Below are 24,691 nucleotides of genomic sequence, written 5' to 3' on the forward strand. Positions count from 1 at the left end.
GCAATGTCGAAACGCAGCGAGGACGAATTGCGCTGAAACCCTGAACGGACAAGCTGCTCAAAGCCCCCCCAAATGCCCAAGGAGTTCACTCTAAATGGCGGGCCTTTTCCACCAGCAGTGGCGTGAGAAGCCAAATGCAGGGCCTCCGCCTTTTAACTCATCTTCGGGTATATTTGATCACATTTCACTCCGCTGCTCAGTGCGCATTGGTGTGTTTATCCAGCTCTCTCTTGTTTTCCCTAAAAAGGGAATCTGATGCCACGCTTTGGAGGACGAACACAACCAATGACTGCCCGGTTTCCCTTCGGCTTCCTGTGGTTGGCGGGAAGCCCTGTGAATTCCTGCAGGAACGGGAGGAAGGAAGCGACCGGACCTCAGCAGCTCACGCCCTCACCATTTCAAGAAGCCGTCTCTCCCTCTCGCACCTGACCCCAAAGGCTTTTAGTATCCCCCCTTTTGAAGAAGGGGCCCACGCTATAGTCACATTTCCTCTGCTGTCACTCCCATGTGGAGTAAGCCGCAGAGGGTCAGGTTCCTCATCACTGACCTGGCGATTTCGTGAGGACTTCAGGGGTGAGAGTCGCCCGCTTTTTTTTGTCCGTTATTTAAGATCGCCCGTCTATTGTTAAGTAGGAGTTGTCCACGAGGTGATGTCATTCGTGAGAACGTTCCATTGTGTGCTCATGTTGCAACTCAAGTTTGCTGGGTTTTCAATGAAATTAATTAAAAAAATAAATTCGTCCGCCGCTGTGATTGTATGAAAAAATAACACGCCAGTTGTTTTCGTTCTGTTTGCATGCTACTGTTGTTAGTATGGATTTTTTTTTAAATTAACATACTAGCTTTGCTACCCGGCTTCGCCCAGGACTTGGATTCACCACGCCCGGCCGCCTTTGTCTCCCCAGTGGCGATGTTCACACACCACACCAGTTACTCGACCTAGGGGAGGCCCAGGACCGGTTCAAATAATCGTCACCGGTGGTGGCCGTGAGCGGGAATCGAACTCGGGTCGCTGGTTCGTAGCGTAGCGCTAACCACTACACTACAATGCGTTACGCTTCCACACGTGCGGGTCACATGACAGATTTGACGTCACAGCTCACTTGCCGTGCAAAAAAATAGATGCATTATTGAGCTCCCCCCCCCCCAAAAAAAGTATATTTTAATAATTTTTGCACGGTGTACAGTCTGGAAAGTACCCACATGGCAAATTTCAAGTGTGTTGCATGTCGGGGAGTACGCTAAACATTTTGAGCAGACACACATAATCACAATTTTTCCTTTTATATATATGGAGATATAGCTTATACATATTCTACCAACCACACTCCAGCCACTTTGTCACTTGCCATCAGTCGCCTCCTGATTGCTCTTCTATCGCTATTACCATGGTTACCTTTCCTGTGAACCTCACTGGTCGATTCTTCCCACATGTTGAGGACTCGGTCTACAAGGCTGACTATTTTGTTCCATCCACACTTTGTTCAATCACCGTACTTTAGATCAAAATAACACACTCACCCACTTCTTCATTCACTCGCTCACCCACTCACCACACTGCCACTCACAACACTTCTCTTTCCGCTTATTCCCTAACACCGCTCCACTTTGGAATTCCCTTCCATCGCCTTTTCCCAAATTCTTGTAACCCTCCTTAATTCAAGAAATGTGTGAACTCATCTATCAGAGCTTGAAAAATGCTTTAACACGTAGGCTTTCGCAAGCAATATTAATCATAATACAGGTTTTTGGGTTATATTGCATAAATATAAATGTCGTTAAGCCACGACCACCCGACAAAGCTAATTAGTATGCTTTGTCATGTAAACAAAACGTGCCCATGTGTCGGTAAGCAAACCCACAACATTTACAATTTGAGTGGGACGTTTTGACGCTGGTGATCACAGGCAGCTTCGTCTTCCCTGTTTCCCGGTCTTGTTGCTCGCCGCTTGCCGATCCCAGGGCTTTGGGGGGGGGGGGGGGGGGGGGCCCTGTGCTCAGCAACCGTGATGAGGATGTCTTTTTTGTACGTGAATAAACCCACGAATCGCGATGGCAGCGCGTTGACGCCAGGCCTCGGCGCTCACGCACCTTGCTGGTGCCGCTGGCGCCGTCCCTGGTGATGGGGGCCCAGCTGTGGCCGTCGTCGCCGCTGTACTCGAGGCGGAACTTGCGCACGAAGAGCCGCGCGTCGGCCGAAGATGCGAGCGGGCCCTTCGCGCCCTGCACCACCAGCCCACTCAGCGCGACCACCTGGCCCAGGTCGACCTGAGATGATGGCGACGATGGAGAAGAGGAGTGGCGGGGGGGGGGGGTGGGTGGGACTGAGCTTAATTTCAGCTGGGCTTGTCAGTATCACCGACCGATACAAATATTTCTGCACCCGGCCCACCACATCTAGTATACATAATGCTATCTAATTTATAGAGTGCTTTAACTGAAGGTACTTGAACATAGCTTGCAAAACGGTGACAGAAGAGAATGATTCAGATGGCAGGGTCTGTATCTGCTTGTCGTGTGTATCTGCAGCTGCAGTCTAGTAGTGACCCGTATGTCTATTAGTCATTATCCCCATTCATTCAATCCATTCATCATCATTTACTGTCATCAATTTCGCTTCCACCGAATTCACGTATCACAGATTTGCCCCCATTGCTTCATCTCGTCTATTTCATTCACCTCATCTCCACCATTACATTCACATGCTGTTAATTCGTTGTAAACCAAGGCGCTAGATAAAATTCCTTTAAGATTAGATGAGAAATATTGACGCACTCAGCACATCCAGCGTGCCTTTCTCTGCGGCTACTCGTCGCCTGCATACTCCATTAAAATTGGTACGGTATTTTGTTTTTCAATACGGCAATTTAATTTTACAAACGCACTCTGTCCTGCTCCTACTTGCCTTGAAGTACGCTCCAACCCCTAACCATTTGTCTCTCTCGCCCCATTTTGTTCACTTTTGTTCACTTTTCACCCTTACTTTTGAACTCTTCCGTTTGTTCTTCGATTTGTAACCGTTATTTTTATTCTTTCGGACCGACAGTAACGACAAGGCACACAATAGGCATTGTTTGGATCGCGAGATGGCGGGTTTCCTAATCTTTGTTACATCTCAAAGTTTCTCGCGGTATAAAAAAAAAACACGGACAAAATAAAAATAGGCACGTGGCTATTGCTGCCATATTTCACGAGCTGTTGTATGCTTTTTTTATGGTTGGGTTCACTTTAGGGGAGAGGGCAGGGAGGGAGGCCCTGAGCTGGCTAAGTCGCGTGCAGCGTGGTCGGTGCTGTCAAATTGGCGACGTTGCCGCCGCTGCAGCGGCTTTTACTGCAGGCGAAATTATGCAGATTCAGGATCAATTCCAGATGTATATTAAGTAAGCCGTATCAATCTATTGCATTAAATATTTGATAAATGTGTCTGGCTACATGATCCAAGCTGTGCATTGAGGCTCCTATATCAGTTTACTGTATTTAAAACTTGGCAAATTGTTAAATGACACCTTTAACGAATTAAGAAGCCCTAACTAGTGACATCTACCAGCTTCATGGGGTTAGTTTGTAAGGCCTTACACTTCATTTGTCAACACTGGTTGGGGAGGGAGGAAGGAGGCGACGGGGGAGGGGTAGTTCTTGTAGTGTAGTGGTTTGCGCTACGAACTCAGCCACCCGAGGTCGTTTCCCGCTCACGACCAACACCGGCGACGATTATCTGAATCGGTCCTGGGCCTCCCCTAGGTCGACTCAGCCTCACATGAGTACCTGGTGCGATGTTTAAACGTCGCCACTGGGGAGACAAAGGCGGCCGGGCGTGCCTCTGCCCACACACGCCCTCGTGTGTCGTGCCGGCCTTCAAATGTGCCCACTAACAGCACTGTCACCAACAGCTTGTTCGGGGCGATACGGGGGAATCTTCGTCTTTTTGCCCTTCAAGGGGGGCGAACCTGAAGCCAGTGGCCGGTGCCTTTGACCGGGGGGGCCCAGCCGAAGAGAGGGGCCATGAGGCGCGCGGCGGCCGGTCCCCAGTGCGAGTCGTCGCGCGACGCCGACGCCGTGATCTGCTCGTCGCGGAGCCGCCCCGACATCAGGCCCAGCTTCTCGGAGCACGGGTAGTCTGCCGGGGAAGGGTGCGAGGCACAACATCATCAACGAGCCATCGGCCGAAAGTTGTAACGTTCCAAAAAAATTTAGTGATGCGTTTCAGACACTCGTTCCAACTCTACTCCCAACCATAAATATATACATCTCATCACGGTGGCGAGATGTTAACCACCTCGCCTGGTATACAGGAGGCCGTGGCTTCGATCCCGACCCTGACGCCTGCCGTATATTTGCAATTTGCATGTCTCTCTCCCCGTGGTCACGTGGATTTTTCTTCGGGTCGCACGCTGCTCAATGCGGTTTTAGCTTGTGGGCTAAATGAAACTTATGGCGGGACCCCGGGGTCCCGATTAAACGGAAGTGAAAATCGTAATTAATCAATTTATTTTTGGCGACTCCGTCCCACAGCACACATAAACGCCGCGACCCACTTGGTGCGGATCATTCCGTTGTCGTGTCGTCCAAGCGCAGCGAGGACGAATGCGCAGAAGAAACAAAACTTTGAAACTTTGATTAGCGCATCGTGTAGAGCTCGTCGAGAGGAATAGATTGCCTTGTCGTTCGCCTTCAACAGACATAAAATGCCGTCGCAACGCAGTTTATGCGAGAGCCCGGGGGCTTATGGGACCCCGGGGTCCCGCCATGAGGTTAAAATATCCGGGGCCATTATTCCAGCCCTTTCAAGCAAGCACAGTTATGGCAGATTCATCTATTCGCTTTTAATATTTAATTTAAAAACTATTCTGGGTCGGCGGGGGAGGGGGGACAGTTGGGAGCAATTCACGTCTTTCACGAAATATCCAAAATGCAATAACTTGGCAATTTTCTTTTCATGGAGGCACTGCCATACGTTCTGGGCACATTTCACGTGAATATGTTGCATTTGGCCAACACAGAACTCGAACCTGGGAATGTTTAAAAAACGATTAAACTACTTTTTTTACTTTACTAGGTAAGGCGCACTGAGATATTTAAGCTCTTTTTTAGAACCGACTCGGCCACAAAATGATAGTTCAAAAGAAGTGGCGTATGATCACATGGAAATTTATAGCAGCTAAATACTCTTAAACACACATTTCTAAATGTGGAGGGAAAAACCGGAGGACCGGAGAAAAATCCACGTGACCACGGGGAGAGCACGCAAACTCTAAATATGCAAGTGTAAGGGTCGGGATCAAACCCACGACCTCCTGCATAAAAGGCAAGGGAGCTAACATCTCACATCCCGCGGCGCCATTCAAAGGCAGATTCATTTATCTTTAAACAACTCAATGGAGGATTATCCTACATGTGTTAAGAAGACAACAACAAGTACAATATGTGCATTCTTCCAGCTTAAGATTATGGACCACAGACTAGGCTGTTAACTAAGAAACAAAACCCAAAAAATCGACGAACTTGACAAAGATATACAGGTATTCATAGAAACGCAAATTGACAAACTATGGACAAATATTGACTTAAAGCTTTCGTGACTGCAGGAATTCATATTCGTTGGGTCTTTCGGTCAAGTCACGTAGATAGGTTCGAAGAAAATAAAATAAAAAATAAAACTACACTTCGACGAACGAAATCCAATTTCCGCTTAAACGAAATTTCACTACGGCCACGCGCCACGAGGATCACCAAACGAGAAGCCACCCAGGAGGCTGCGTTCATCAACGCGACAGCGTCACGATGTCCCTGCGGTGCAACAGCAACGCCCTCCACATCGCCTTTCCAGGCGTTCCGAGATGGTGCAGATCTTTTGGCCAGTTCCCTGAGAGGGTTCATTATTATTGCTTTAAATTCATTATCATTCAATCGTTTAAATTCTCGCGTTATTTATTTATTTATTTTGCGTTGTGACAAGTGATATACTGTAGGTGGCATCGTTTGAGGTTGAGTAGAGTTGGAATGACTGAGCAAAGTCATTCCGATTCACGAAACTTCATTTTGCGCGTGGTTTTTTTGAAGAACGCATCCCTTTCGTAAATCGAGGCATACGTGCATTTGGAAAAAATACGGATGTCATAAGCGAGTGGAAGAGGCCCGCTAAGGAATGAATACATAAGGAGGAGAGTGGAAAAGAGGTAGGGACGAGGCATGAGAAACAGCTGACGGGGGACAAAAATTCGCGTCGCAGTGGAGAGGAGGGAGGAGAAGCGGAGGAAGAGAGCAGAAGGGGAGAGATGGCGAGAAGGAATCAAAGAGATCAGAGGCCATTGGCTGGACAAGAACGATGAATGAAAGGAATGGAATAATATGGGTGGGAGACTGGCCCAAGAGTGGTCATTTACACCGATGGACAACAACATAAACTCTGGTGGCCGCTTGGGATTCCAACGAAGGTTCTCAACAGCTCTGACTCAAGATATGGGAATTTTGATCGCCCTGAGCCAGACAGTCACAGACTGATCCTGTTAAGTCAATGTTGGTCACGTAGGCACATGTGGCAACCACAGCTGGCCACTGCCCATCGCTCGCAAATCAGCCTGTGGGCGCCTTCTGGGTGGGTGGGTGGGCGAGTGCGTGAATCGGGTGGGCCGGTGGGTGCGCAAATATCTGAGGCAAGAAAAAGCTGAGTCTACGGCAGACTAAACACAATAGCTGGAGCTGTCCGCAGGGAAGCAATCGGCTGTCTCCTGCTTCCCGAGATAAGCGAGTGTTTACTCAGACTCCTCAGAGCGTGGGGGAGGGGGAGTGGTGGGCAAGAAGCGACCCGAGAGCCCCCCCAACATCCTCAGATTCAAGTATAAAGATGCCGAGTCGGAGGTTAAAGACACCGCGCCCACGCGCGCCTTTTGACAGATATTCCCCGCGTCGCTCAACAATCTGAACAATTCTGGGCATTTTTTTTTATAACCCCCCCCCCCACCTCCAAAACGCATCGTCATTGTACCATTATCACAGTTAACAAAACATCGTTATTTTAATAATCGTCGTCACCATCAACATAATCACCATTCCTCTAGGATCACGAACCTGCTCACGGCCTTCTGGGAATCTGGCGAGCTACTCGATGCAACTCTATCGGCGCTCTCGTCCTATTATTGCCAAGGCCGGCAGAGGCCGCGCCTGGCTGAGTGGTGGCAGCTGGGGCGAGTCTCACCGGAGATGGAGCAACCATATAACTCGAGGCGCATGGCGATGCCGTTCTCCCACGTCTGTGGTTTGACCCGCACGAAGCGAGTCACCACACGGACCGGAAGCTTGTTCTGCACCACGGTGCTCTCGTCCGTGTTTCCTACAAACTGCTGCGTGTGTGTGTGTTGTGCGCAGCGGCACGTGCAGAGCAACAGCAGCGGCAGCGGGGTTAATGCGCTGTGCTACAAACCCAACCACCTGGGTTCGATCCCCAGCCGCGGCTACCACGTGCGGCGAGTGACATCTAAAACCGGTCCTGGGCCTCGTCGACTGAAATGAAATAGCTGGTGCGGTGTGTAAACGTCGGCACCGGGGAGACAAAGGTGGCAGGGCGAGGTCCCGCCCACTCCACCCCCTAACCACCACACCCACGGTTCAGGTAGCACCGCCTCTTGCTCACACCATGAGCAGAGCTGGGACAATTAGTCATTGAGTGAATTAGTCGACTGAAAAATTTGGAATCAACAATGTACTTTTTTGTGGTCAAATACTCGGATCCCTTTAAATGCGATGGCCACCCTGACATCGTGCCACTCTCGAAGGCAGGAAACCCGCTAAAAGCCACGCCCAGCGTAACCCGGCCGATAAACATCAATGATGTCACCAAGCCCCGCGCATCACCTCCTGCCCAGCGGTACACGTTTGAAATCGAGGGCGAGACTTCCCAACTATTTCCATGTCATCCAATTATTTGAATAATCAAACCGAAAACTGGGAGAGTAGTCCATTACTTAACTGAACGAATATCCCAGGTCTAATCATGAGTCAAGTATGAACCCAGGACAAAATATGAATTCTCAGAAATACTGGGACAGCTTTCCTGGGTGCCACAGTGGCGAGATGTTAACTACCTCGCCTGGTATACAGGAGGTCGTGGCTTCGATCCTGACCCTGTATATTTGCAGTTTTCATGTCTCTATCCCCGTGGTCACGTGGATTTTTCTTCGGGTCCCCCGGTTTTTCCCTCCACATTTAGAATCAATGCATTTAGAGTTTGGCTGCTGCTCTACATTTCCACGCGATAAGCCACTTCGTTGAGCTATCATTTGTGGCCAGGTCGCTTCTGAAAAAGAGCTGTATAGCTCAGTGGGCCTTACTTGGTCAAATAAAAAATAGTTCTAGTTAGAAACAGGGGGACCGTGCACGTTACACCGGCCAGTTTGTTAGCCTCGAATCCTTACCTTGAGCTGGCGTTCCTCGCGGATAGGCGACCAGTCGCTGCCTGTGACTCCCACATAAACTCGGTAGGAGGTGACGTAGTACACGCGGCCCGAATTTATCGAGATGGCGCCCTGCGTGGCCACGGCCGTCACGATCTTCAGGCTGCCCAGGTCGACCTGTCCGGGCGAGAGGGAGGACACGGATTCAGTGCGGGCGACCATACCAGTGGAGTTTGAGAACATTTCTAACAGAGGGAGGAGCAGTGGCAACAGTTGTTAGCGCTCTGCGATACGTGCATAGGGAATTTGATTCCCAGCCACTGCGAACATCAGTGACAAATGATATCTGAACCTATCCTGGGCTTCCATCCCCATTCACCAACCCACAATGACCAGAACGGTTAAGTATGTTTAAAACATTCCTGTGACCAATAAGGCATGGGACGGCCTTCAAACCTTTCAAACATTTTGTTTTTTTGCCAGGTAAGGGGCCCACTGAGCTATGTAGCTCTTTTTCAGAAGCGACCCGGCCACAAATGATAGCTCAACAAAGTGGCTTATCGCGTGGAAATTTCTAGCAGCCAAATACTGCTTAACGCACGTTTGTAAATGTGGAGGGAAAAACCGGAGTGCCCGGAGAAAAATCCACCCGGCCACGGGGAGAGAAGAACATCTTCACATATCCCAGTCGCCAGCATCTCTTTACGTCTCAGTTGAGCCACATCTTTTGGTGTGCCACCGGTTTAGGAACAACCCCGCTCCGGTACAATCACTGCGCGGGAATCACCGCATGGTGAGGCGCCGCACTGACCCACTCGCACACTCGAGCGTTCCACCACGGAGGAGTTTCGAGCGGACTGGAGCGAGCGCTATTTTTTGCGCGGAGATGTGCCGACCTGAATCCACTCGCGGTTGGAGTCCACCGCCGGGGTCCAGGCGTTGAGCGGGTGGTGGAGCCGGCCCTGCTGGGGCAGCCACGTGCCCGTGTGGTACGAGGACGACGCCGAGACACGCGCGTCCGGGATCGTGCCCAACTCCATGCCCAGCGGCGCGAAGCACGGGAACGCTGCGCGCACGGCGGCACGTGATGCATGATGTAATGTTTTCCTTTTTTTTTACTGACCAGGTAAGGCCCACTGAGCTATACAGCTCGTTTTCAGAAGCGACCCGGCCGCAAATGATAGCTCAATGATGTGGATTATCGCGTGGAAATGTACAGCAGCCAAATGCTGTAAATGCATATTTGCCTAAATGGGGAGCGTAAAACCGGATGACCCGGAGAAAAAGCCACGTGACCACGGGGAAAGAGAACATGCAAACTCTAATTATAGAGGGATCAATGTCGGGGTCGAACCAACGACCTTCTGGATACCAGGTGAGTTAGTTCACATCTCGTCACCGTGGTGTTTTACTCAGAAAAGCCACGCGGAGTCCAATAATTATATTTAGGATCGTGCTATACTGGGGTACATTGTGCATTTTTAGTTATGGGTAAATCCGGAAAGCCTGGTGAAAAGCCATTCAGAACGTTTGACGCACCCCCCCCCAACCCCCCCCCCCCCCCCCGAATTCTATAGAACGACCGGTATTTAATCCACGCAGAAACGATCAAGGATTAATAATAACGTGTTTAAGCAAACAATCCACAGCCGGCTGCATTAAATAATTAAGTTGCCGTACCTTGGCCACTTATTTTGCTGAGCTACGTGATAGCTGCAGTCAGGGGCATGGTGGCACGCAAGTGACACCTCTCTCACAGGCCTACTTCTCCTGGTAGTATGTGTCTGACAGCTGAAGAAACTGAACTGTGGCTCATTTGAAGGACAATGTAGACAAATTATTATCGAGGCTTCACCCCCCCCCCCCGTTTCCTATGCGCACGTACATTGTCAGTAGACCCCCCATACGCAAGCGTACGCATTTGGGTTAACCCCCCTCCATGCGTACGTACTGAGTGGATGGCCCCATTTCGAGCAGATACTGATGGACTGGCATGAATGAAAGACGCTCTCCCATTAAAGGCCAAAGTTGATGCTCTAGCGCCCGTCAGGTCAGCCGGGCAGCATCGCACATCACTCTTTCCTCTCAGCGGTGGATTTTGCAAAAAAATAAGTCGGGCGGCGAGGGGTGGCTGCGCAGACGAAGAATCGGCGAGGCTCTCACACTCGGCCGGCCGGCTCGGCAGCACGGTGTACGAGGCCGAGAAGCCGTCCTTGGCGATGGCGTTGTCGGAGTGGAAGACGAGCGTCATGGTGCCCGTAACAGCGACGACGGGGTCCGGGATCTTGCTGCCGCACAGGCGCACTATCAGGAGGCCCACTGCGACGAGAGAAGGAGACGTGGCACTTTTTTTTTGCGAGCTAGTGCAAATGAAACGACGTCGCGTTTAGAGCGCTCGGCTGCTTCACGTGTTCCACGTGACGATGGCAAGCCACTCCGTTGAGATATATCGTTTGTGGCCAGGTCGTTTCTGAAAAAGAGCTATGTAGCTCAGTGGGCCTTACCTGGTCAAATATAAAAAGTGCGTGTGTAAGCAGGGCCGGATTAAGGCACGGGGGGCTTTAGGGGGTGGCAGCCCAGGGGCCTCCGCCAGCTGGAGGGCCTCCAGAGATGAAGTGAAAAGTAATTTAACTTGTGAATGCTGAATTTTATTTGTTGTTAGCCTTGTAAAAATACATTGTACTTTTCTTTAACTTTGCTTTCCTTTTGACAATGTTACTTGGGTCTCACAGTACCTGTAGCCTAGGGGCCCACAAAATCTGAATCCGGCCCTGTGTTAAAGTATAAAGGTGCAGCTGCGTGATCGCTTGCTCACGCCGCAGCTGACGGAAGGGCCTTCATAAGAGGGGCGACATCGAGAGCCCCCCTCTAGAGGCTTATTTGGCTTACTCTTCCACGCCGGTCAGACGTCTGAGAAGAGGTGCGAGTACCAGCCACACACGGCCTGCTGATCAACGAACTGTGGTGAACCCATTCATAACCCCATCGTTTCACCCGCCACGCCAGGAGCTGGAATTGAACCGTTGACCTCCGGATTGCAAGCCGAGGGAGCTCGCCGTTACACCGTGGCAGCATCCCCAGACAGACCGGGCGTGCAAGTGTTTACAATATTAATTCGAAGCTTTCGTGACTGCAGGAATCCATATACCTACGTAACTTTACCGAAAGAACCAAAGAGTAAGTGTTTACAAGTTTGGCATTCAGACATAAAATTAATCGACAATCATTTTACAATCAGTTTCACAACTATTGATGATATTTATATAATTGTGCCACGCCCAACTGAAACAATTTGTAGGGGGGGGGGGTGGAATGATTAAATTCATTTCTGTTTTGAGTAGCTTGTCTATTTGCAATTTACATTCATGAAAATCTCAAACATGGCCCATTACATGCAACGATCTTCTATACATTGCTGGGGACGGGGGTAGTTACCTACGTAGCCCCATCTCCTGGGTGCCCCTCTGATGATTTACACTGCATTCGTATTTTGGGTGTTATTTACAAATCAGAGTGTTGAGCAAACTCTACAAAAACGTGTAGGACCACTTTTTCTGCAAGATCCACAGCTTTTATGGTTTACTATCACACGCGACAGCGTACACTGCAAATACACACGACACACATTGTCACATGCACCACGACAAAGACCCCCCCGTATCGCCTTAACAGACTGGGGCAAGTGCTGTTAGCGAGCACCTATGAAGACCGGCACAGTACCCGAAGGGGGTCGGGTGGCCAGCACCACGCCCGGCCGCCTTTGTCTCCCCAGTGGCGATTATTTTGACACACCGCACCAGGTACTCATTTGTGGCTGAGTCGACTTAGGGGAGGCCCAGGTACCGGTTCAGATGATCGTCACCGGTGTCGGCCGTGAGCGGGAATCGAACTCGGATCTCCGGGTTCGTAGCGCAGCGTAGCGTGCTAACCGCTGCACCACCGCTCCCCATAACCGCACACCACACCACACCTCACCACACACGGGCCCCCCGGCTTGACTGTGCACGTACCCGTGGGCAGCCCGTCCCACACCTCGACGTGGTCGTACTTGCAGGCCGAGCCCTCGCTGGCCGAGCCGTCGTCCGGGTCGGCCTCCAGGTGGAAGGTGCGGAAGGTGAGGAGGATGTAGGCGTGCGGTGGGGGCGGCGAGACGACGAACACGCACGCCGCGTTCGGCGGGTAGCCCAGGGGGTGCCCGGGGGACGCGATGCGGCCGCTCGGTGCCGTGAAGTTCCTCGAGCAGTCCACGCCTTGACAACCCACGCAAGAGTCGCGTGACGGTCACGCATGATGGGGCTAGGAGATGTTAACTACCTCGCCTGGTGTACAGGAGGCCGCGGCTTCGATACCAACCCTGACGCCTGCTGTAAATTTGCATTCTGTGTGTCTCTCTCCGTGGTCGCATGGATTTTTCCCTGGGGTCCTTTGGTTTTTCCCTCCACATTTAGTGTGAACATCGTGCGTTTAGCGTATTCGGCTGCTATACATTCCCACGTGATGTTAAGCCACTTTGTTGCCAGATCGCTTCTGAAAAAGAGATATGTAGCTCAGCGAGCCTTACCTGGTAACATAAAAAATATCCATTTATATTTACACGTAATTACATTTACTCTATCTAACCCCCCCAAAAAAACTGTATAAGGCTCCATGGTATATATATAATGTATATTTACGCGATCTAACCTGTATTTTGGATGATATTGGTCGCGAACGCCTCCGTGTTAAACTCACGTGAAAAAAGTTTTTCATTTAATGTTTCAAATAACGACGACGGTTGAGTTGTGAGCAGTCCGCGCCTTGACCCCCGCGACGGTCAAAGATGACGACGATGACGGCGACAATTGTTTTGACGTCAACAGAATTACTCGAAGGTACCGTGAATGAGAACTGAGATACAGGAATGCATCACCAAGTGGATTATTCTGATTGACCCGATTGTGAAATGAGAACGGAGCCCAGGGGAACCGCCATCGCCAGGTGCACCATGCCAATTACAATTCTATTGAAATGAGATTTCAACCCCAGGAATGCAATGCTAAGTGGATTACGCCAAAACTGTTAACTGGAAAAACATTGTTGTTATATAAGTCTTGCGAGGCTCCATGGTATATATATAAAACACAAAATAAAAAAAAATGTTGTCTCCAACTCTTATCAACTTTACCTCTCTTGGCCTATGCACAATGAAGAAGGCCCATTGCCCGAAACGTCGCCCATTATATAGTTTTCCTTTTAAGGCCGCGGTGTTACTGCCGCACCTGCTGAGATGTTTCGTTTTTGATCAAGTGCTCCTCCTCCACACCGTGGCGTCTCACAACACTTCTTCACAACACATTGGAGACGGGACTCTAAGTGGTAGCTGATCCAAACGATGATTATTCGTCTGCCTGTCGGGGGCGATGATCGCAATGTGCAATCCCAAATGAGTAATTGACACTCTTCCACGGTGGGCAAACGCCGTGCGTGATGTATAGCCCCAAACGTATTCTGCACCATCACTATCGAAATATACATATAAGCTCGCACACACTGCTCTACGCAATAGGATCCAGTGGCTGCGCTTTTATTCAACTGATAACGTCACATTTTTCACTGCTTCGAACATATTTTTTTTATATAAAGGTAAAGGCGCAGCCCTGTAAATGTGTTTGCTCGCACCACTGCTGGCACAAGTGCCCTCTGCCAGAAGGAGCTCTAGACAGCTCCTCCAGAGCAGCGCTCTTCATGGCAAGGCCCCGCGGGCCACTGGCGGCCTCTGGTGGCCTTTAGTGCGGCCCCTTGACCTGCGGCCCTCCGACAATGCACAACACGTGACAACACCCCCACTACCGTGCTGCTGTCAAACCCCAGTGGTTTCAAACGTGTGGCGACCCTCACACTCGTGATGCCTTATCGGCAAAAGTGCCCCCGACACCCCCTCCCACCCAACTCTGAAAATTAGTGAAGAACACTGCTCCAGAGGGTAGTTGGCCTACTTTCCCAGACACCTCGGAACAGGTGGCAGCCCACACAGTTGTACCGTCGGACATCGTCGTGCCTGACAGCACTCGGAAACAACCCTAGAACACGCTCGCGAGAGAGAGAGCTCTACAGCACAACCGCGAACTCCTACGCCGCAGTCGGATATCGACTGAGGTGTTTCACCGGGGGCCAGGTGAGGCTCACCCGGTTTGTAGAGCTCGTATCGGAGCGAGAAGCCAGCCCCCTGGGTCGTGTAGTCGGACACGAATTTGACGTGCAGCGTCGGGCCGCTGGACAGGATGGGCGCCGGAGCCACGGTGCCACAGAACTTTCCCGAGTCGTCGCCCGACTTCTCATCGCCATCGTCCCACACCTGCACGTAGTCGAATCTGTGGCACGCGCAAAAGGTCACTCAGCTGGGTTTCACTGCACAAGGTGATGTCGCGTGGCAAGGTAGGCATGATGGGAGGACGTATTGTGCCCCTTGTTTTTTTTATCACCTTTTGCTTGTATTATTACTACTGCACTAAAAGGCATTATCAGAGTGTTCATTGTCATCACCATGGTCCAAGTGTGATCTTAACCACCATCATTATCAATGCAATCACCATCATCACGCAATCACCAGCATCAAGCAATCACCATCATCACGCAATCACCATCATCACGCAATCACCATCATCACGCTCACCACCAGAATCGCTAAAAGCCGGAGCGCCGTCTATCCGGTTTAAGTGATACGGCATCTCCTTAGTTTGTTTTTTCGTGGTGAGGAATTTCAAAAGCATTTTTGTAAAAAAATCACACCATTGTGTATTTTTCTTTTCCCTGTTGGCTGCTCTCTATATAAAAAAAATACATGAAAACGAAACAAAACAATAAAAAACTACTATCTCGTCAATTCCTCCCCTGGCATCCACACCCTAGCCGTGTCCCTCCCACCACCACACTTTCCCTCCACTTTATTTTTGAACTCCTCGTGTGCCCCAACACACCCACGCGCACCCGCCCACGCACACACACACACACGTATAGAATAAAGGCAGGAATGTTTATAAAGTGTCAATGGCAAGACCGCGAGGATGTCTCGCAGGGGGGCACCGTTCTCTGTGTGAGCCTCTGATGGCGTTTCCCTCGCTGTGTTGCGGTACAACCCAAAGTTAAACACAGCTGTCTGGGCACGGCCCGATGGTGCCACGTAGATAAGGCTGTAAACTGTGTCGCCTTGACCCGTGACTTAATTCCAAGTACAATGACCAAAAGGAGCGTTGCAATTATTTCATCCTAACCAGCGACCACGACCTATACTAACGCAAAACAGAATCATCACGACCTGAAATTATTCCAAACCCACAATCATGGACCGTATTCGCTCGAAAGCAGAATGACCAAAACCCGCATCACCCGTCAACTACAGCAACCGTGAACTGCATTAACCCCGACTTGAGAGTCGCCTTTTGACGTGCACTAAACCTTAACCCCGAGTGACATTGACCCTGAATATTACCCGAACCCACATTCACCACGGCCCGTGTCGTCGTCGCGCGTCGCCGTACCGACAGCTGTTCTTCTCCATGTCGAAGTGGGGGTTGAAGTTAATGAGCAGCTTCTGCTCGGGGCTGGGAGCGCGTAGCTGCCAGGAGCACGTCTGGTGCGGGGGGTAATCTTCGGGATAGCCAGGCGAGGTCAGATACCCCGGCAAGCTCACCACCACAACCCCGCCGCAATCGCTGCCCCCCTCTGCACACGCGCACGAAGACAAAGATTCCCCCCACCCCCTCCGTAAAGCCTTCAATCAAACAAAAAAATATGTAACGCTTTTTCCACCCAGTCTTTTGGCTCTTTTCAGGAGGGTGCTGTCCAAGTGTTACACCGTCGGGGGAGATTTTGCTCGTCGATTTCAATTGAGTAATTTACGATGTCATTTGCCAATTTCGGCAAATTTGTACCGCGTGTTGCCGGCAGTTAATCGCCCTACTCTTGCGAATGGGGTCACGGGATCCTTTATGTGTGTGTGTGTATGTAAGTTGAACTTCTTTCGCACCGTACGTAGCCAACCGTGCTAATCGGAGGTGCCTGGGAAGGACAACAAACTAAACACAGAAAGCAGTTTTAGTTTCCACAGCACAGTATTAATGTTTTTTTTAATGGTAATCCGCAGTATTAACCAGGACGGCCGCTGGATGCAAACCGTGAACCTCGGCAACAAGCGATGAATGCGCGACCGCTGGGCCATGTCACCGCCAACAGAATGTTGGGGCAAGTGCTGTTAACGAGCAGCACCTATGAAGGCCGACACTGCACACGAGGGGGTGAGTGGCCAGCACCACGCCCGGCCACTCCACAGTGTTGATGTTTACAAGACGCACCAGGTACTCATTTGAGGCTGAGTCGACCTAGGGGAGGCCCAGGACCGGTTCAGATATCTGTCATTGGTGTTGGCCGTGAGTCGCCGAGTTCGTATCGCAGCAGGCTAACCGCACGGAAACAGGCAGACAAAGATCCCCCGTATAGCCTTGACAGACTGTTGGGGCAAGTGCTGTTAGAGAGCACCTATTAAGGTAGACACGGCATACGAGGGGGTGGGTGGCCAACGCCACTTTCGACCACCTTTGTCTCCCCAATGCTGATGTTTACGCACCGCAACAGGTACTCATTAAACGGCTGAGTCGACCTAGGGGAGGCCCGGAACGGTCCAGATATTCGCCACCAATGTTGGCTGTGAGCAAGAATCGAACTCAGGTCACCGGGTTCGTAGTGTCGTGCACTAACCACAACAATACCGCTCCCCACACCATGATACACATGATAACAATTATCATTTATACTTAGCGTCTTCATACGATAAGCATATATAGACGCCAACAGGAACAACTATTTGCATCAAATAACGCGGACGAAACATCGCATATCTTATAAACTGGTCACAGTAACCGAGCGCGCATCACAGTAAAACGTCAAATTGTGTTGGGTTAATATTGAGTAAAATATCGAAACGCACTGTGCGGCAGGATGTATGAAGCATCGTCTTATACAGCGGGACATATTTACACAACACAGACACAATCACACAGCATGCCCGAGTCGCCAAAAACAAAAACGACAAAAATCCCCCGTATAGCCTTGACAGACTGTTGGGGCAAGTGCTGTTAGCAAGCAGCACCTACGAAGGCCAGAACGGCACACGAGGGGGTGGGTGGCCAGCACCTCGCCCGGCCGCCTTTGTCACCCGAGTGGCGATGTTTTTACGCACCGCACCAGGTACTCATTTGAGGCTGAGTCGACCTAGGGGGTACCCATGATCGGCCCAGATAATCTGGTCTTGTCCGTGAGCGGAGATTTAACTCGGTTCGCCAGGTTTGTAGCGCAGTGCGCTAACCACTACACCACCGCTCCCCACAATCACAGGACACTCAATTCGCAGAAGAAAGAGGACGCTCATAACTCCGGTTTTAAACAGTGAGTGGGAGTCAATAGCACGGATAAAAATGCCCCGTGTAGCCTACATGCACCGTTGGTTCAAGTGCTCTTCGCGAGCACCTACAAAGCCTACACGGACTATCGGGGCAAGACAAAGATCGCCATGTAGACGACATGGACTTGTTGGGGCAAGCGATGTTGGTTAAGCATCTCAAGAAGGCTGGCATCTGGCATGGCACACCAGTTGATTGTTGTAGCTCCTCGGCAGAGGCACACCCGGCTGCCTTTATCTCCCTAATGCCGATTACACATTGCACTCGGGAACCATTTAAGGCGTAGCTGAGCAAGGAGAGACACGGGATAGGTGACTATACTTATTCACTATCGTTGTTGCTTTTGGATAGGAGTCACACACAAAGACAAAGACCCCCCGTATAGCCTTAACAGACTGTTGGGGCAAGAGATGTTAGCGAGCACCTACGAAGATCCGGCACAGCACACGAGACGATAAGTGGCCAGCACCACGGCGCGGCCACCTTTTATCTCCCAAGTGGCGATGTTTACTGCACCATACCAGGTACTCATTTGAGGCTGAGTCGACCTAGGGCAGGCCCAGGATCCATGTAGATAATCGTCACCGGTGTTGGTCCTGAGCGGGAATCGAACTCGGCTTGCTGGGTTTGTAGCGCAGCGCGGTAACCATTCCACTACCACTCCCCACGACCACACGCACAAGCATAACCATGCACACACACACACACGAACATGTGCACGTAAACACATGTACGCACACAGTCATACATACACACATGCACAAACAAAGACACACGTAGAAATACATGCACGGACACACTTGCTGCGATTGACATGGTTTGGCCTTTCTCCATTAACTTTCACCGAGATATCTCGATTAAAGAAATCGTAATTAAGTCACAATTGTAATCATTATAATAATAAAATAAATAGTGTAATATCATCACTTTCACCATTAATTTTCATGGATGTCTAATAATTGAGGAGAGTGTAATTTGCCGTTGCGGAGTTCTGTTAAATGAAGCAACTGCCAATAAAATTGACTGAGATCTGTTAAATGACTGCCGTTCACTTTTTGCGGGATACATTGATCCAAGTGAGCGATATACAATGTGCAGAGATCTGGTTTAAAAAAAAAAAGAAAGCTGCCACTGAATCACAGAGCACGTGTCGAAGCTCGAAAAGCCACTTTAACATTTTAAAATCTCAAAAGCTAAACGCTCAAAACAACCACGGGGCAATGACACGCGAGGTGGTGGCTCACGGGGCTCAGAACATCGGTACGGCACCCGATGCGATCATGGGTCGAAGCCAGGTGGTGTCTTTGCTTAAAGCGGGGTTCTCAAGTGCAGCGAGTGGAACGGTCCTCAGCCCAGTCGCTAAAGACTGCACGCAAGAACACACGCAACCCAATATTACATTTGGTTTCGTGCTATGTTTTTGTTGCGCTAAATTTCAGGCTCTGAAAATTACAAATATGCGTTCGACTGTCGCATGGCAAGCGTTCACGTTGCAGCGCATATGGGAAAGTGTCGAGCATAACAAAGCCACTTGAAGGATGTTTCGCGAAGCATCAATTCTGCCGGCCATTGTCTGACACAAGGGATGCGAAACTCGTATGACTTTTCCAAGTTGAGCGTTTGTCTCACGACATGCTGTGTAAATAGCACACGGTGAAATACGTTCGTGGTGTGGGGGGGGGGGAAACACTAAAATACAAACTCAGATATATTTCTTAAATACGTATAGGGTAGCTAGGAATATGAACAACTCGTATCAATAAGCTGAAACGTACGCAAGCTTTTTATTTGGCCAGTGAGATGTTCCAACATAAGCACGGAGATGGAAGTCATCATCGTCGGCAGTGTGAAATATCCCCAGCGTCGCTCTGGACTAAGGGGGAACAGAACCCTGGAGGGGTGTAGCGAGTGAGCTGTATACAATACTGCCCACCCCATTCCTGCACGCCCCTCCTCACTTCGATAGGATCCATATCCACTGCATCTCAACCACTCACCCACCCACTCACTCACCCACCCACTCATGCAAACACTTACTCACCCACCCACTCACTTACCTACCCACTCACTCACCTACTTTCCCACTCACTCACCTACTTTCCCACTCACTCACTCACCCACTCACTCACTCACACACTCACCCACCCACTTACTCACTGACTCATCCACTCACCCACCCACCGACTCACTCAGCCAACTACCCACTCACCTACTCACTTAGCCAACTACCCACTCACCCACCCACTCACCCACCCACACACTCACCCACCCACTGTCTCATCCACTCATCCACTCACCCACCCACTCACCCACTTACCCACCCACCCACTCACCCACTGTCTCATCCACTCACCCACACACTCACCCACCCACTCACCCACTGACTCATTCACTCACCCACTCACTCACCCACTCACCCACCCACACACTCTCCCACCCACCCATTCACCCACTGACTCATCCACTCATCCACTCACCCACTCACCCACCCACTCACCCACCCACTCACCCACTGTCTCATCCACTCACCCACCCACTCACCCACCCACTCACCCACTGTCTCATCCATTCATCCACTGACTCATCCACTCACCCACCTACCCACCCACCCACCGACTCACTCAGCCAACTACCCATCGACTCATGGCGGGGAAAGCAACGGTGGGGAAAGTTAAAACCACAACGACTTTAATCTCCTTGCTGTGCTTGAAAGTTATTGTGAAATAAGAGGCTGCTTGCTGTCATTTCGCGTTAAAATATTTACATTCTCTACATATCCAAAAGAGCCAAAGCCAAGTCGGAATTGCATTTCGTGTTGTTAAATTTATTTTCATGTTTCCCAATCCTATCCGCATCACGCCATGAGATGCAAGTTCGGAACTGTCGCAGAGCAGTGCATCACAACCCGCGTTACAAAACATCCCGCGGAAGGAAATATCATGGAACCACTTCTGAGATTTGTATACACACATCATAGGGCACTTTGCCATAATTCCCTGCGACAGAGACATTCAATAGCAGTCCACATTTACAGTTGAAACATCATCTTCTTAGAATTCTCAGAGCTCGAATGCTGTAATACAAAAATTTTAACTATTTTCATAACGCTTTTTTTTGTGCGCCCATTAGATACCAAACTGAACCCATCGACTCGCAAGACCTGTATACATTTTGTCATCGCGTACGGCCGAAACCGTCGCTCAATGCACCTAAACCCTGCGTGGTCCGGCCACCTCGAGACTGAACAGCAATTTGCCTCTCGCCGGGTTAGATCAAAACAAAAAGCACAATGACAAAGCGATTAATAACGAATCTGGCTCCGCGCGGTAACAGACCCGTTCTCTCCCGGGCTGCCAACTCTGCCCCGGTTTTATTGGAGGAAAGGCATCTGCGGTGGAAGTAGTTCAGAAGAAACCACCGCAGGCATGGAACTTCAATTGCTAAAACAGATCCTCCCCGAACTGCATTCGCTCTTGCCAACACAACGCACTCATACGTGTGTACGTACTATGTATGTTAAACTTTCGTTCGCACCGTACGTAGCCAACGGCGCTAATCGGAGGTGCGGTATGAGAATCGCACTCTGCTCATATTAGACGCCACACTGTGCTCGCTATACAACCACTTTGGCATACGAACAAAATCAGCTCTTGGTGATGTTAAAATAAGAATAGGTTAAGCAGGAGGCGTTCAGATGTTCAAGCACCAAATGTATACCTTTTGCAAGGTATCAAGTCTGCATTAACCACACGCACTCGTGGCAAAACGTGGTAACAAACATGCTCTGATAAGAATGCATGCGTTGTATTTAAAAACTGATTGGTCTACAGCAGACAGCCTTCTTTATGGTCTTGTCTCACTACCAGTGTTAGACCAGAGAATACCAAAAGCGGAACAGTACAAGGGCAATGCAAGTATCAGAACACTGATAGCTGGGAACGAGCAGTTATATCTATGGGACCTGTTGGATACTGGCAAAAAAGGTCCCATAGATAAATCCGCTATAGTCAGGGTTCAAGAGGCTAAGCAGGATCGATACTGGTTACGTACTTGGATGGGAGACTGGCTGGCTTAGAACGCCAGGGTGTTGTACCAAGTGGTTGTTCTAGCTTAGACTGCAAGGTGAGTAGGGGATGGTAATACAGCAATGGATTATTAAATCCATCTGTGCGGAGCTTCACATTGTTACCTCCTCGTATGCATTTGTAGCTCTCTGGTTTTCTGGCACATGCCGAATACCCGTTGAATGTTGGACCCTCTCTTGAAAAATATTCTTGAGACTCAGTGAAGCTTTCTCTAGTATATAAACAGCGATCTAACCCAAAAGACCTCTATTATGGATAAACAGCATGGTTCATATAATATGCAACCATGTGATATACGCAAGCTGTTTAACACGGAGGCTGAGTGGCGGTACAGCGGTTAGCGCACTGCGCTACAAACCCTGCAATCTGAGATTCCCAGGCATGGCTAACATCAGTGGCGAGCGATATCTGAAGCAGCCCATGGGGGTACCCCTTTAACCAGGCTTTAACACTGATCAGCATGGTGAAGTATAGTCGAACAACCCTAATGAATGACGCGGCTTGGGGAAGCCTTCATCCAGCAGTGGATTGACAAAGGGCTGTAAATTATTATTGTTAAGGAACCTTATTTCTGTATATCCTGATTTTTTTTGTGCACCGTTATACAAATACACAGCGAGTCCATAAAACGTGCCTTTGTGTAAGCCTTCTCTGATAACCCTACAGATATGTTAGACCTGGCTAAATCGATCAGTTTATTGAATCATGCTGAACGAATAACTCCCATCAAAGACCCGTGACAGCCAACCAACTGAAAGTTTACCAGAGTAGAGATAACATCGTTGAGAATCATTGTTCACGAAACAAGAGTGCACCGTCCATCAAACCTGTTGACCAGGGGGCCACTGAATGGCGTGGGGTGTAAACACGGCAGCAGCCTTCTCACGCGGTCCACTCCGTTAGGAGATAAACTTCGGCGAACGGGATCATCGACCGCGCAGCTTTGAACAACGAGAGCTGTCAAATAAAGCCCGGCGAAAGGCTAACGTTATCCGCACGTCTGTCAATTTAACATTATCTCCGAACAGGACTAAACGCTCGTCGTATTTCGTAGCACCGAATGCGGAGATTGGTGAATTCCTGAGATAAGACGAACCGGGCACTTACCAGCACTCACTGTTCTTGCGAGAAGCGCGCACAGAAGCACAGCGACCCAAGAGAGAGGTCTCATCGTAGCTGCTGCTGCTGATGATGATGATAGGGCACCTGGGAGCTAGCGGTGTGCGGAGTAGCAGAGAGGATTCCCCTCTAACACCCAAGGCGGCTGCGACTCTCTGCTGCTGCTGCTCTCTGCTCGCCGACTCCACAGACACTGCCTCTATCCGCCCGGCTGCGTTAGGGGCTCCTCAGTGCGCCCCCCCCCACCTACTCCACCCCCCACTCAACCAGCCACTCCACCCCCACCAGCACCGCTCCACCCCACAACCTCAACCCACTCTCGTGCTCAAATCCCAGACCCCCCCCCCACCCCGTCCGTCCCCAAGATCGGCTCCCTCCTCCCTTTTCATCAGCCGCTGTCCCTGCCCCTTCTCCCCTCCTCTTCCCCTCCCTGCCTACATCCTTGTTACTTTCTGAGCCACTTTGATCCCTCCTGATGTTTTTTCTCCCCCCATCGCTGTCTCAACGTCCTCCCATCTGCATCTCTCCCTCTACGCGTCTCCCTTTCGTCTACCTTTCAAACTCTCCCTCACTTTTCCACGCTCTCCATCTGTGTCCCCGTCTCCCACCCTCTCCCAATGTCTGCCCCTTCTTTCCTCTGCGTCCTCCACAGTCTCCCCGTCTCATCCCTTCCCTACTCCCCCCTAATAATCGCACTCGCTCTCTATCCCAATCTCTCACCCACTTCCAATCTCTGTGTCTCTCTATCGCTCTGTGCCTCTCCCGCCGTCTCCCTTTGCTCTTTCTTCATACTCCCCCCAATCTCACACTCTCCATTTCACTCTCCCATTCTCTACAAATCTGCCCCCCCTCTCCCCCCCCCCCCTTTCTCTTTAACGCTCACACTGCGATTCTCCAACGCGCTCCCCTTTCCCCTCTCACCGCATATCCTACCGTCTCACCGCGTCTCCAGCCCTCTTCCCCTGTGTCTCCCACTCTCTCCCACGCTCTCCCCAGCCTCTCCCACCCTCGCGAAACGGACACGGGCAGCTGACGTAGGCGCTTCCTAAGCGTGGAGAGGATGTCACGGCAGGGACGGAAGCTGGGATCTTCACCGACACGAGTTACGTGCATCCATCACTTGCCGACTTCCCCGTCACAATTGCACAACTCGCATGGACTACGTAGCGCGTGCGTACACACATAAACATCACCACCATCATCGTCGTCGTCGTCATCACCCCTGATCTATCGAAACTTTGCTAAAAGCTCCTGCGATTCCACGATCCACGTCGCTCCTACTCATCTCGTCGCTCCAACTTTTCGTCTTCGTCGTCCTCTCGGGCGCCTTTCTCTTTGGCTGCCGTTCCGCCACCAGTCGCATCCGCGAGCCATCATCTCGTCTAGCGATGTCCCTGCCCAAGCCCACTTCACTTTCACGAACAGTCATCGTGATGATGTCTGCTGTAGGCTGCCTATTGTTCTTTAACCCATGCGTTATTTTCGTCCCTCTCTGTGTGTGCTGCAATCCCAGACATGCATCTCTCCACGCTTCGTCATAGCAGGCGGTGTTCACCGATTGTACACGAACGGTCTGAACTCTCGATACGACTAAGGGGCCGTCACGCTATTCTGGACGATTTTTGACCCCCCCCCCCTCGTCACACGGCGTCACAATAAGTCA

At 50.5% G+C, this 24,691-nt stretch overlaps 1 protein-coding gene across 2 annotated transcripts in view; it reads right to left on the reverse strand.

The window, feature by feature from the left end:
- The window catches only part of LOC116948684 (neuropilin-2-like), a 34,225-nt gene extending 10,960 nt beyond the window's left edge, over nucleotides 1–23,265 (reverse strand). Inside the window, exons 1-10 of one of the 2 annotated variants that reach the window (XM_032965629.2) lie at nucleotides 23,017–23,265; nucleotides 15,908–16,091; nucleotides 14,556–14,740; nucleotides 12,401–12,640; nucleotides 10,554–10,709; nucleotides 9,287–9,456; nucleotides 8,412–8,567; nucleotides 7,196–7,337; nucleotides 3,948–4,117; nucleotides 2,092–2,268 (exon numbers count right to left, since the gene is read on the reverse strand). In XM_032965629.2, coding sequence (XP_032821520.1) covers nucleotides 2,092–2,268; nucleotides 3,948–4,117; nucleotides 7,196–7,337; nucleotides 8,412–8,567; nucleotides 9,287–9,456; nucleotides 10,554–10,709; nucleotides 12,401–12,640; nucleotides 14,556–14,740; nucleotides 15,908–16,091; nucleotides 23,017–23,080 — 1,644 coding nt within the window. In that variant the 5' untranslated portion in view covers nucleotides 23,081–23,265. Of the gene's footprint in view, nucleotides 1–2,091; nucleotides 2,269–3,947; nucleotides 4,118–7,195; nucleotides 7,341–8,411; nucleotides 8,568–9,286; nucleotides 9,457–10,553; nucleotides 10,710–12,400; nucleotides 12,641–14,555; nucleotides 14,741–15,907; nucleotides 16,092–23,016 lie in introns of both variants that reach the window. The other variant, XM_032965628.2, reaches the window with a different exon arrangement.
- Between the last annotated feature and the right edge of the window lie 1,426 nt (nucleotides 23,266–24,691).

The sequence above is a fragment of the Petromyzon marinus genome, chromosome 34, assembly GCF_048934315.1.
Source record: "Petromyzon marinus isolate PM22_M1 ecotype Great Lakes invasive population chromosome 34, UKy_Petmar_22M1.pri1.0, whole genome shotgun sequence".
In the NCBI taxonomy this organism is placed as follows: Eukaryota; Metazoa; Chordata; class Hyperoartia; order Petromyzontiformes; family Petromyzontidae; genus Petromyzon; species Petromyzon marinus.